This window comes from Rhineura floridana, chromosome 11, assembly GCF_030035675.1.
Source record: "Rhineura floridana isolate rRhiFlo1 chromosome 11, rRhiFlo1.hap2, whole genome shotgun sequence".
Taxonomy (NCBI): Eukaryota; Metazoa; Chordata; class Lepidosauria; order Squamata; family Rhineuridae; genus Rhineura; species Rhineura floridana.
In genome coordinates, this window is record NC_084490.1 from 8360765 (window position 1) to 8373501 (window position 12737).

General features: G+C 49.2%; 1 protein-coding gene across 1 annotated transcript in view; it reads left to right on the top strand.

Annotated features, from left to right (window-relative positions):
• METTL3 (methyltransferase 3, N6-adenosine-methyltransferase complex catalytic subunit) overlaps positions 1–12737 on the top strand; it is a 17027-nt gene continuing 4290 nt past the window's right edge. Inside the window, exons 1-10 of the mRNA XM_061588140.1 lie at positions 1–158; positions 3550–3752; positions 5321–5716; positions 7037–7212; positions 8772–8988; positions 10091–10278; positions 11221–11259; positions 11371–11479; positions 12272–12337; positions 12447–12559. Coding sequence (XP_061444124.1) covers positions 65–158; positions 3550–3752; positions 5321–5716; positions 7037–7212; positions 8772–8988; positions 10091–10278; positions 11221–11259; positions 11371–11479; positions 12272–12337; positions 12447–12559 — 1601 coding nt within the window. The 5' untranslated portion in view covers positions 1–64. The remainder of the gene's footprint in view (positions 159–3549; positions 3753–5320; positions 5717–7036; positions 7213–8771; positions 8989–10090; positions 10279–11220; positions 11260–11370; positions 11480–12271; positions 12338–12446; positions 12560–12737) is intronic.

Genomic DNA, 12737 nt, shown 5'->3' on the forward strand with positions numbered 1-12737 from the left:
GACACTTCCGGTGCTCTTTCTGGTCTTCTCTGTAAGGAGCGCTGCTGCCCGGTTGACGGTGGCTATGTCAGACACATGGAGCTCGATCCAGGCTCATAAGAAGCAGCTGGACTCGCTGCGCGAGCGGCTCCAGCGGAGGCGCAAGCAGGACCCCCTGGGTAAGGAAAGCAGATGAAGAAAGTGGACGGGGGGGTTGGATGGGAGGAGGTCAAAGGGCTGTGAAAGGGAAGGGCGTTCAGAAAGCATCAGGGAGTGCAAGAGGGACGGAATTACACCCCAGTAAGTCATACTCCGAGTAGACCCATTGAAATCAACGGTACTTAAGTTAGGCACGAGTAACTTAAGTCCACTGATGTCAAATGGGTCGACTCTAGGTCTGACTTACTTGGATACATCCTAGGATGGTGGGATAGAACATAAAAAGAGCCCTCGTGTGCCAGATCCAGCATCCTTGCCACCTTTGAACACATTTCTTATAAGCATCAACTCCGTGTGGATTCGTCTTTGGAAACTTGATGGCATGTATTCATGTGTATGTTTAACTTAAGATGGATGAGCTGATGGTTATTGTATTTTTAATGTGAGCTGATGGTTGTTGTTTTAATCCTTTTCCCCCTTTGCTTTTCTTCTTCCTTTGTTAACTTTGCAATTAAAAATCAATTAAAAGAAAAAAAAGATCTAGTATCTTGTTTGCAAAAGTGGCCAGCTAGGAAGCTTACAAGCAGAGCACGGAGGCATCAGCACTCCCTTTGATTTCCCCCAATTTCTGGTTTTTGGAGCCTCCCTGCCTTTGAACATGGAGGTGCCATGACTGAGAACTCAGGCCCATCCAGTGAAGCTGAACGTTAGAACTCCCAGGAGATGCAATAGAAAGTCCTTCTTCACACTGCGCATAGTTAAACTATGGAATTCACTCCCATAAGAGGCAGTGATGCCCGTTAACATGGATGCTTTAAAAGAGGATTAGACACATTTCTGGAGGAGAAGGATATCAGCAGCTACTAGCCATGATGGTTATGCTCTGCCTCCATAGCCATAGCTTTCAGATTGCTGGGAATCACAAGTGGGGGGAGCGCTGTTTTGCTCAGGTCCTTCTTGCTGGCTTCCCATAATGGCATCTGGTTGGCCGCTGTGGGGCCAGCATGCTGGAGAAGATGAATTTCGGGCCTAATCCAGCCGGGCTCTTATGACCAATTCCACTGAGATCAGCCAGGACGACTGAGTTGCAGGTGAAGCATTGCATTTAGGGAGACCTCTCAGCATCTTGATATGGGCTATGTTATCTAAGTAGAACCTCCATATACAGATGCAGTATACCTCTGAAATACCAGAGGGTGGGAGAAAACAACACGGGAGGAACATTCATGCTCTACTTGTTGGCTCCCAAGAAGCATCTCTCTCATCACTGTTGGAAACAGGGCGTTGGACTAGATGGGGGTGAGGGAAGGGACGGGGGAAGCCCCAAGATGCTGGAAGGAGAGGAACACAGATGATAAAATTCCAATTGAATTTATTGAAAAAATAATGAGCCCAACACGTTTCGGCCACACAAAACTCGGCCTTCATCAGGGGCTAAAATGAATAAACATAAAGTTCTGATCAGTAATAAATCCATATCAAATTGCTACGTACAACCAAACCATAAACGGGAAAAGGAACAAACTGGATACTCACATACCAAACGTGGAATCTGTATACAAATTCGTCTTCATAATCAAGATGTACAAATACTGCAAATAAGCTTAATTCTGCACAATGAAATGAATCAAGTAACTGCTGTAGTGGAAAACACAGGGTTATATACGCTCGTAAAAAGTCTCCATAAGTTCTCTGGCTACATTGTATACAGCAATTTGATATGGATTTATTACTGATCAGATCTTTATGTTTAGTCGTTTTAGCCCCTGACGAAGGTCGAGTTTTGTGTGGCCAAAACATGTTGGGCTTATTTTCCCCCCAATAAATTCAATTGGAATTTTATCACCTGCGTTCTTCTCCTTCCGGCATCTTAGGGCTTCCCCCCTCCCTTCCCTCACTCTCGTTCCTTTGGATGCCAGCCACTTCTGCTACCCGTTGGACTAGATGGACATGAGCATGAGTCGGCAGTGCAGTACTTCTGCTGAAAAAGGCACATCTGAGAGTAGAGTCCCTGCCTAGGGAAGTGGTTTAGGTTCTCCTTTGCTGCAGTATTTAAACAGAAGCTGGGCAGCCATCTGTCAGCTGTAGTGACGTCCTGCATTTGATGAGGGGGTGGACTAGATGACCTCTGAAACACCTACCAAACCCTTATGATTCTTTGACCTTTGTCTGATCTGGCCAGGCTGTTGTTGTCAAAGGCTGGCTGCAGGATTGGGTTGAGGGCCAAAGAAATGGGATTGGGGGCAGAGGAGTGGAGAGGAGAAATGGAACATACACTTTTTTCAAGTGGACTTTGCTATTGCACAGCAGCCATCTTCTGCCTCCCCTGTTGGAGGCAGCGTGCCTTTGAATACCGGTGTTCACAGGCGGGGAGAGTGCTGTTGCACTCAGGTTCTGCTTTCTGGGTTCCTGTAATGGGTGTCTGGTTGGCCCCTGTGGGAACAGAGTGTAGGACTGGATGGGCTCTTGCTGTAGCCTCTGATCCCACCGGTTCTTATGTTCTGCCTTGGGGAGATGAATTATTTATTTCATTTATAAATCACTTTCCCTGAGGCACCCCAAAGCAATTTATTTATTTATTTATTTATTTTATTACATTTATATACCCCCCCATAGCCAAAGCTCTCTGGGCGGTTCACAGCAATTAAAAACAATAAAAACAAATATACAAATTTTAAAACACAAAAACAATTTAAGAACACAATTAAAAAAAAAAATTAAAAAAATTTATAGTATAACAACATATATAAAACAGTTGTATATATAGAAACAGTTAAAACAGTTGGATATATTAAACCCATTTGTTTTCTAAAAATTAAAAATACATATAAAAAATAGGGAGAAGCCTTATACTGAGTCAGACCATTGGTCCATCTAGCTCAGTATTGTCTGCACTGACTGGCAGCGGCTCTCCAGGGTTTCAGGCAGAGGCGTTCCCCAGCCCTGCTTGGAGATGCCAGGGATTGAACCTGGGACGTTCTGCACGCAAGGCAGATGCTCTGTCCCTGAGCTATGGTCCTTCCCGAGTTTAAAACAGCAGCACATACATAAAATCAAATCCAAGACAAATACCAACTGGGAAAGACATTTTAGAAGGTTTGTTAAAAGAGTAATGTCTTTAGCAGATGCCAAAAGGAGAACAGTGAAGGTACCTGTCTGGTATGCAATGGGAGAGAGTTTCAAAGGGAAGGTGCCACCACACTAAAGGCCTGATTTTGACATCGTGCAGAATTTACCTCCTGATAGGGTGATATCTGTAGCATGTTGCGATCACTTGGTTCTGTAGAGGATGAGACAATCTTTTAGGTATCCTGGTCCCAAGCTGTGTGGGGCTTTGTACACCAGTACCAGCACCTTGAACCTAGCCTGGTAGCTAATCTTCATATGTGTTGTCCTCTCTCATTACGTCAGACCTGAGGAATTCAGACCTGGCTCTCAGCCCTCCCTTCCGAAGCGACAGCCCGGTGCCTTCGTCCGTTACACCCAGCACTGCCACTGAGCCAGGGGATCTAGTGACTGACCCTGAGCTTGAGAAGAAACTCCTGCATCACCTCTCCGACCTTGGGCTGGCGCTACCCACGGATGCCTTGTCCATCTGCCATGCCATTTCCACGGTGAGCAGCAAGACAGCAAGCCCTGCTTGAAGTCATTTTTATGGTTTTTTTTTTTAAAAAATGAACAAGACTTTGTTTTGTTGCAAAGAAAAATATATGTTTATTGAAAGCATTTTGATCCCAGTCTTCAGCTGAAAAGGCTGTCAGAGGGGCTTACAGATCAATAATAAACAAAACACCTCCACCCGGGTAGCTTGTGCCCATACACTTATAATCTAACAGACACAACACAAAAGGAAAAAAGGAGGCGGGGGAGGAGGAAAAAGTTACTCACGCACCAGTTCTTGAAATTACAGCTCTTCTAAGGACCAGCTGGGATGGAAACAGTTCAGTTTGATGGAATGGCCATTTGCAGGTGACAGAGGAAGAAAAGCCAAAGATGGCTGGTCTCTTAGCAGAGCCGATGGAATAATCCTTTTTCCCTTACCTCCCCCTGCTGAACCCTGATGGAAAGATTTGGCAGGCACAATTTCCCCTCTTGCTACTACTTCCAGTGCAAGAACTTACATGTTCCGTTTCAACTCAGTGAAGGGGAGCCACTTGTTTATCGCCGTTTCACTTAGCCTGTTGCTGTTTTGATTTGTGCTGCTATTTGGTTAGAGGGTTTTGAAATTTATTTTTGGGCCTGAGTGTTTTCCATTGCGAATTGTTCGAATTCTGCTGTTGCATATGAACCACTGGTTCCACGCATACTCCCTTGCAAGAGGGCCCCTACGGTGCTGTGCCCTGTACTCCTGTGATCAAGCTGGGCAAGGGTGGTCTATCGTAACCGTGCGGAACTCAATACGTAGGAAGGCTCCTTATACCAAACATCTAACTCACTGTTGCCTGTTCAGCTTGTACGCAGAAAGCTCTTAACTTTTACTGTCCTAAGGTAAGAGTCTACAGCTGTTGCACCCAGTTTTGCCTCTTCATTCATTCATTCATTCATTCATTGGCAATCATTCGTGGCCGAGTAAGATTGTCTTTCAGGGTAAGGTCTTTAACGGTGGGTCTGTAAGTGACTGTGGAGGCCAATTCTGGATCCACACAGCCTCCCACAGTGAGGACATAGGTTGCCAGATGGAAGATGGTCACGATGAGGATTTGCTTGACGTGCCTTCTGCTTAGCTCATTTGTCCCTTTTGCCCTGTATTCATGCTTCTTCATAGTCCCTCCTTGCACTGCCACACGGCCCCTGGAAAGTTGCCAATGAGGGAATGCAGCCCTCAAGCTGAAAAATATTACCCACTCCTCACCTATGCAGCAAGCACAGTTTGCTCTTACTCCCCTCCCATTGCAGAGACGGGCTGACCTCATAGAAACATAGGGAAGCTTCCTCGTACGAGGTCAGACCGTTGGTCCACCTAGCTCAGTATGGTCTACTACACAGACTAGCAGACTGTCCAGGATTTTCAGACAGGTGCACTCCCAGCCATAACTGGAGATGCCAGGGATTGAATGTGGGACCTTTTGCATGCAAAGCAGTGTCACTGAGCGACATCCCTTCATCTCGCCTGTTGGCTGATGGTGCAATTCCACCCCCGCCCCGCAAACCACCTCTGATTGGTTCATTCTTTGTCTTGCAGCCTGAAGCCCCGGCCACTCAGCGGAGTGTGGAAAGCCTCCTGCAGAAGTTTGCAGCTCAGGAGCTCATTGAGGTGAAGCGGGGGCTCCTCCAGGACGATGACCAGCCCATGTTGGTCACCTACGCCGACCACTCCAAGCTGTCCGCCATGATGGGCGCCGAGGCCGAGAAGAAGGAGTCCGGAGAAGGGGTTGGGGCCGGAGGGGCGAAGAGGAGAGCAGGGGACCAGGACGCCGGGATCCCCGCCTCTGTGTCCGGGGCTGTTCCCTCTGCCTCGGCGTCTTCGGAGCTGCTCAAAGAGCCCCCCAAGAAGTCTCGCAAGCAGGCCTCGGACCTGGACCTTGAGATCGAAAGCCTGCTGAGCCAGCAGTCTACGAAGGAGCAGCAGAGCAAGAAGGTGGGGAAGCCGGTGGCTGAATCCCACAGTGGATGTGGTCAATAGAATCTGGTACATTAGGGCAGATGGGACCGCGCCCCACCAATCTCAGCCAGTCTGCACCTGCCCGCTATCTTACTTACAACCAGTCCGCGGGGTGGTCCAGCCTGTCAGCCTCTTCTCAGTCTCAGTGTTGCCCCTTGTAGAACTCAGGAGGGAGGAGGATGGGGCCAAAACTAGAATTAGTTGGCTCTGCCTGTCATCGTCTCTGGCTCCACCTTCTGTTGGGCTCCCTGTCTTGCGCCCTGCCAATCCCAGTGGGCACCAGCCGCCACTGAATCTAAAGGATTTATTTTATTTTACCAATAGACATTAAGACCCTGATCTCCACTGTGCAATCCCAGGGCGGGTTACATTCCACTCAATACAGGTAAGCCATGTAATACATAAAATATTTCAATGAGAGGATCCTCCACCCCAAAGGCCTGTTACAAAAAAGACAAAACAAGTCTTGACATAATGCTCAAATGGTGAGGCTGGATGCACCGTGGAAGAGGGCATTTCACAGCCTGGGGCCCACCACAGAGAAGGCTCTCTTGCTCACCACTGCCCCATGACCTTTCACAAGGCAGTGTAGCTGCCAGCTGGGCTTCCTCTCCATAACTGAACACGCAGGCAAGCCTACATGGGAAGAGGCGCCCCTTCAGAGGTTTGGGACCCGAGTTGTACAACAGTCCATCTCTCCAGCATGCTGTATCCACTGGTGGTCAGTTGGATGCTCTGCCCTAGGAGTGAAGAACAGGATCTGGCCAATGGGCTGGATCCTGAGCTCCCCCTACCTCCACTTTGACAGGTAGATGGGGCCGCACATGTGTCAGTGATTTGATATCACCCTAATGTCAAGTGGCCTAAAAGAAAGAATCCTAGATTCTTTCTTTTCTTCCTTTTGCAGCTGTGACTTCAAACTGTGTCTGCAAAGGAACATATTTCCTTTGCAACCCAGCTCACAGTCAAGCTAGGTTACAAACGAAGGTTCTTGCTGAAAGCGGGGCTTGCAGTCATTTAGCACTGACGGCAAGCCCCACTTTCAGGAGGGACCTGCTACATTTGTGAGCTCCTGATCATGACCAAACATACACATACCCCCTCCCCACCTCCAAAAAAAAACACCACCCAGAAAGTCCTGCCCTTTCACCAATCAATAAGGATGGGGACGAAAATATAAGGTTCAGCTGTAACCATGAGGGCTAGAAACTTGGATTATAATTATTTTCAAAAGCCTGAGCAATTTGTGATGTTTCTGTTACCACTGAGCTGGGCTTGGTCCTCTTCCGTCTCCAGGTGAGTCAGGAGATTCTGGAGCTGCTGAATACGACGACGGCAAAGGAGCAGTCCATCGTGGAGAAGTTCCGCTCCCGAGGCCGGGCACAAGTGCAAGAGTTCTGTGACTACGGAACCAAGGAGGAGTGCATGAAGGCCAACGACGCCGACCGGCCATGCCGAAAGCTCCACTTCCGGTGAGCCTGGGAGAGGGTGGCTTTGGAAGCAGGACTTGTAGGATTTGGGAACCTTGCCTCTGTGGTTGAGTGCTGGGGCCTTTTGCCGTGCTCACAACAACAACAAAAGGGTGTCTTGGCCATGCTTTAATAAGACTGCCCCTGATGGATCAGACCAAAGATCCAGATTGTTAAGCCCCCTGCTTTTGAGTGCGGCCAACCGGATGATTCTTGGAACTCATTCAGACCATATTAAAAATCCCCTCCTCCCCTCACAGCACAGGGGATGCTGCTGATTGGCTCAGATCAGAAAGAAGAGGGATGAGGGAGAGCCAATGGGAACCCAACAGAAGCAGGAGGTGTGGAAGGAGGTGTAGTTAGAACCAACCACATAGTATAGTTGGAGGCAAAGCATCCACAACTCCCTCTGCAACCGCCTTTTCTCTCCTTTTCGCAGTATAGCTGGTATGAGAAACTGCGGATGAAAGGAGGGGAAAGTGTGGGAAGGCAGTGATTGGAGGCCAACGCCTTGTGGAAGAGGGAGGATTAATGGAGACACTAGGGACTTACTTTGCAGATTAAAAGGAAGCATGGATGAGCCCTCCCTAAGCAGGGTGTGAAGACAGTAGCCCCTCTTTCCCCCTTCACCCCCTGCTGCGGCTGCTTGGGGAAGGGCCATGGCTCAGTGGTTAGAGCGTCTGCTTCCCACGCAGGAGGTCCCAGGTTCAATCCCCAATGGCATCTCCAGGTAGGGCTGGGGGAAGACTCCAAACCCTGGAGAGCCGCTACCAGTCAGAGTAGACAATACTTAGCCAAATGGACCAGTGGTCTGACTCGGGGCAAAGCAACTTCCTGTGTTTTTAAGTTACTATCCCGCAGCTGCTATTCAGCCGCCTTTAAGCATGGGAGCAAACTGCCATTGACAGGCCTATCCTCCTCTTCCATGAGTTTTTCTAAACCTCTTTTATTATTTATTATTAAGATATTTATAGACTGCCTGTTAACGCAGGCGTTTCAAGGCAGTGTATGGCACTTTCACAAAGCACAATACAGGAATAAACACATCCAGTTAAAATCAAGGCCAATCAAGCAGTCAGTAAAAAAAAATTACTTCAGATCTGGTACTGTTGGGGGACTTCCTGCTCAGGGACCAAACGCGGCCCTCCAGGCCTCTCTGTCTGGCCCTCAGAACTCTTTCCAATCCACACCCCTCCCTGGCCTGCCTGCATATTCCAAGCGTTGGAACACGGAGATTGAACTCTGATCCTGCCTTTTGCTTATCTGGGTGGAGGACGGAGAGGGGTGTGTGAGTGCCTACAAACTAGCGTGAGTGAAGGTGAGAGTGACATTCATTCCACTTTTGCCTCCGACCACACCCACCGCTGGCATGTGGCCCTCAGAAGGTTTCCCAGAAGGAAATGTGGCCCTCCGGCTACAAAAGTTTTCCCACCGCTTCGGTAGCGGCTAGCATCTGGGGATGGGAACTAGGGAGTTGATTCAAGGGCTTTACGGGGAAAGGTTTTGGGCAGGAAGTAAGCGAGGCGACATCTGAAGAAGGTGCCTGCCTCTTCTTCTTCCAGCCGCATCATTAACAAGCACACGGATGAGTCGCTGGGGGACTGCTCCTTCCTCAATACTTGCTTCCACATGGACACCTGCAAATACGTGCATTACGAGATCGACGGCTGCGCCGACCTGGACGCCCCCTGTGGGCGGGAGCTCAACTCAGGCCAAGAGCTGTCACTACCCCAGGCGGTGGGGAGAGACTCCAGCGTCGACCGCCTCTTCCCCCCACAGGTACCTGGGGCTGGTAGCAGCAAATATCCGAGGGGTGCAGAGCACACGATTACCGCTTGTGCTGGTACAGGCTTGTCGCAGGGGGGCAGTCCTAAACAAGATGAATTCTACAGTTCTTGTTTTAAGTGTGATTCAAATAATCCTGCTTTGTTTGATTTGCATATTTAGCATTATTTTAACCTGATAGCTGCACCCGCATGCCATAAAATGACTTTGCACTGCGTAGCCTTGTCGCCGCAGTGCCTGCCCCTCCTCTCTGCTGACTTAACACGTTCGTTGGAAGATCTAGAAAGAGCAGCTTTCTACGGTCAGGGTTGGCCGTGGCTTTATGGTAGTTCTGGCTTTGCCTGTGAAAAGTTGCAGGTTTGATCCATTTCCAGGTAGGGCTGGGAAAAGACGCCTGTCTGAAACCCGGGAGAGATGCTGCCAGTTACTGAATCTGTGGTCCTGCAGATACTGTTGGACTCCAACTCCCATCCGTCCCAGCCAGCATGGCCGACACGGTCAAGGATGATGGGAGTTGTAGTCCAGCAACATCTGGACGGCCACAGTTCCCTTTCCGTAGTATACCAGTGTACTTCAACTTTGGGCTCCCAGGTGATGTCGGACTACAATTCCCATCATCCCCAGCCAGCATCATCATGTAAGTCCAGCAATATCTGGAAATCCAAGGCTGTGAACGATGCTGGGACAATACTGAGCTAAGGCTAGCCTTGCAAAGAAGAAAAATTACTAGTTATTTATTCGCTGGCCTGCTACCGCCCAATAAAAAGTAATTGGCTTCTGCCAAGGAAGGACAGATCTCTTTTATTTTGCCAGACTTTTTGATCATAATTTTCCCCCCAGTACATTTCTGTGGTCAGCGTTATTCTCTTTTTGTTTTTTTAGATTTGCTTTCATGTTGCATTTTATGGTTTAACTATTGACGGACCTTTTGTGTTGTTGGGTCCCGTATAAATATTGCATGTAAAATAGCAGATAATTTCTTCGGGATTTTGCTAGTTGGTAAATTTTAGAAGGGCCGTCGCTCAGTGGCAGGGATATAAACCAAATAAAATAATTAATAAATAAATAAATTTCCTGTTTCTCTCTCCGCCGGCAGTGGATCTGTTGCGACATTCGCTACCTGGACGTCAGCATCTTGGGCAAGTTTGCCGTGGTGATGGCAGATCCGCCCTGGGACATCCATATGGAACTTCCGTACGGGACGCTCACGGACGACGAGATGAGGCGCCTCAACATCCCCATCTTACAGGATGATGGGTTCCTCTTTCTATGGGTCACTGGCCGGTACGGCACATAACGAGCAACCCAGGCCAACCTGCCCTCCCTCCAAGCATCTCCCCTCCCTCTTTATCCTCACAACAACCTTGGGAGGTAGGTTAGGTTGAGGGATAGGAACTGCCCCCAAATCCTCCAGTCCTGGCTGAGAGGGGATTTGAACCCTGGTCTCCCAAGTCCTCGGCAGGCCCTCTACCCAGTACACTAGGGGGGAGGAACTTGTGCCCCTCCCAATGTGTTTGCACTCTGAACTCGTCAGCCCCAGTCAGCATGGCCTCATGGCCACGGATGAGGAGAACTATGGTCTAGCAATGCCTGACAGGCCACGGGTTCTCCAGGGATGGGGAGAGGCCTTCCAGATGTTGTTGTACTATAACTTCCATTTCACTGAGCTGCACTGGCTGGGGCTGATGGGAGTTGGAATCCTGCAAGGGCCACAGACGCTCCCCATTGCTGCAATATGCCAAGCTGGCTTGAGGCCATTAATGTCCAGATGGGTCCTGCTGGAGAAGTCGGTGCCTTCTGATGCCAGAGCGCCACCATCTGTGGGTGGAGCAACACATGTAAATTTTCCCTTTGTACAGGATTCTAGTTTCTAGATAGGCTTGCACACACCCCTTTCTGTCTCTCCATAGAGGCAAGCAAGAGGCATGATCAAAGCAAGGCAGAAACACTCAAGGAGAGAGTGAAGCTGGGCTGGTGTGCAGTGTGGACTGAGGAGAGGGTGTGGCCAGGGGAAGTCCCGAGGGCCAGACAGAGAGATCTGGAGGGCCGCATTTGGCTCCTGATCTTCCCAACCCGATAGACCAGACTCATTGCGGGAGGGGCGGAGAGTAATAGCCCCCTCTCCTGTAAACGTGCTGATATTTAATCAGGAGGGCAAGGGGCTTTTTTTTCTTTCTTGAGGAAGGAACCATTCATACCGCTTTTCTTCTCCCCATCATTTCACAGGGCCATGGAACTGGGCCGAGAGTGCCTCAATCTCTGGGGGTAAGTACCAACTTTTATGTGGGTTGTCATCTCCCATCTCTCTTATGTTATCCCTCTTTTTCCTGCTCATGCTGATTCCCCATTTTTCCTCCCCCCCCCCTGCCCTTCCAGGTACGAGCGGGTAGATGAGATAATCTGGGTGAAAACGAACCAGCTCCAGCGGATTATCCGGACAGGGCGCACAGGCCACTGGCTCAACCACGGCAAAGAGCACTGCTTGGTAACTCGGCAGGAGTTGGGGGCAGTTGGGTTAAGAGTTCTAAGGAAACTGGAAGCATCTAGGAGCTGCAGGGGGGGGCATAGGCAGTGCGTATTCAGCATGTTGGCCCGTCAACAAACATTCAAGTGAAGAAAATAGCATGCTGTGGATTTTTTAAACATTTTTTAATGTGCAAGCTACTAGTCCTTATGGTTCTTGAAACAACATTGGAGATGCCCTATGCCTTTTCTATCCTCTTGGCCTCCAAACCCCAAAATAATTGAGAATGCTAGCAGGGTGGGGAGTGGGGAATAAATCCTGGCCCATTGTTGTTGTTGTTTTTGTGGGCTGCACTTTGGCCCATATCTCTCTGCCTTGCTTGGGGGGGGGAGATTGTCAGACAACCCTTCCCGAATGCCCTATTTCGTTAGGACACTGTGTCTATGCAATATTGTAACTGAACACAGCAGCTGAGCAGCGGTGGCAATTCACTGCGAGTGACAGGTTAGGAGTAGCCAACATGGTGCCTTCCAGATTTTGTTAGATTCCACCTCCCATCAGCCTCAGTCAGCACCACCGATGATCAGGGATGATGGGAGCTGTAGTCCCAACAATATCTGGAGGGGATGTTGGCTGCCCGTGATAGCTTCTTGCAACAGCTTTGCTTTGGAGAGGAAGGTGATGTTTTCCCCCACTCCTTTTGAAGGACACTACTATGGTGGATGCAAAAGAAAGCAAACTGCATGTTAGTTGGCACAGTTTACTCAAGGTGAAGCCCGATTCTCGGTCATTTTTTATTATTATTACGGGCAGGTCGGGGTGAAAGGAAACCCGCAGGGCTTCAACCGAGGTCTCGACTGTGACGTCATCGTGGCAGAGGTAAGACAGAGCATTGGATCAGCCCAACTTTAGACCCAGAGGCAACAGAAACACACACACACACACATTATTTACTGCCTGTGAAATCGCAGCTCTCCTTGTCCCACAGGTTCGCTCCACCAGCCACAAACCAGATGAGATCTATGGTATGATTGAGCGGCTCTCACCTGGGACCCGCAAGATCGAGCTCTTTGGACGACCCCATAATGTCCAGCCCAACTGGTGAGTGCCCCCCCCCACTCCCCTTTGCCCTGAACCACTGAACAACTTCTCCAAACTCTCTTAAGGAAACATTTGGAATCTGCAGCACTGCCCATCCTCCTTTTTTCACCTGTAGATGAGCAATATTGCTTTGCCAGAATTTAGAAATGCTGGTTTCCCCCAGCTCAGTGGTCGAGTG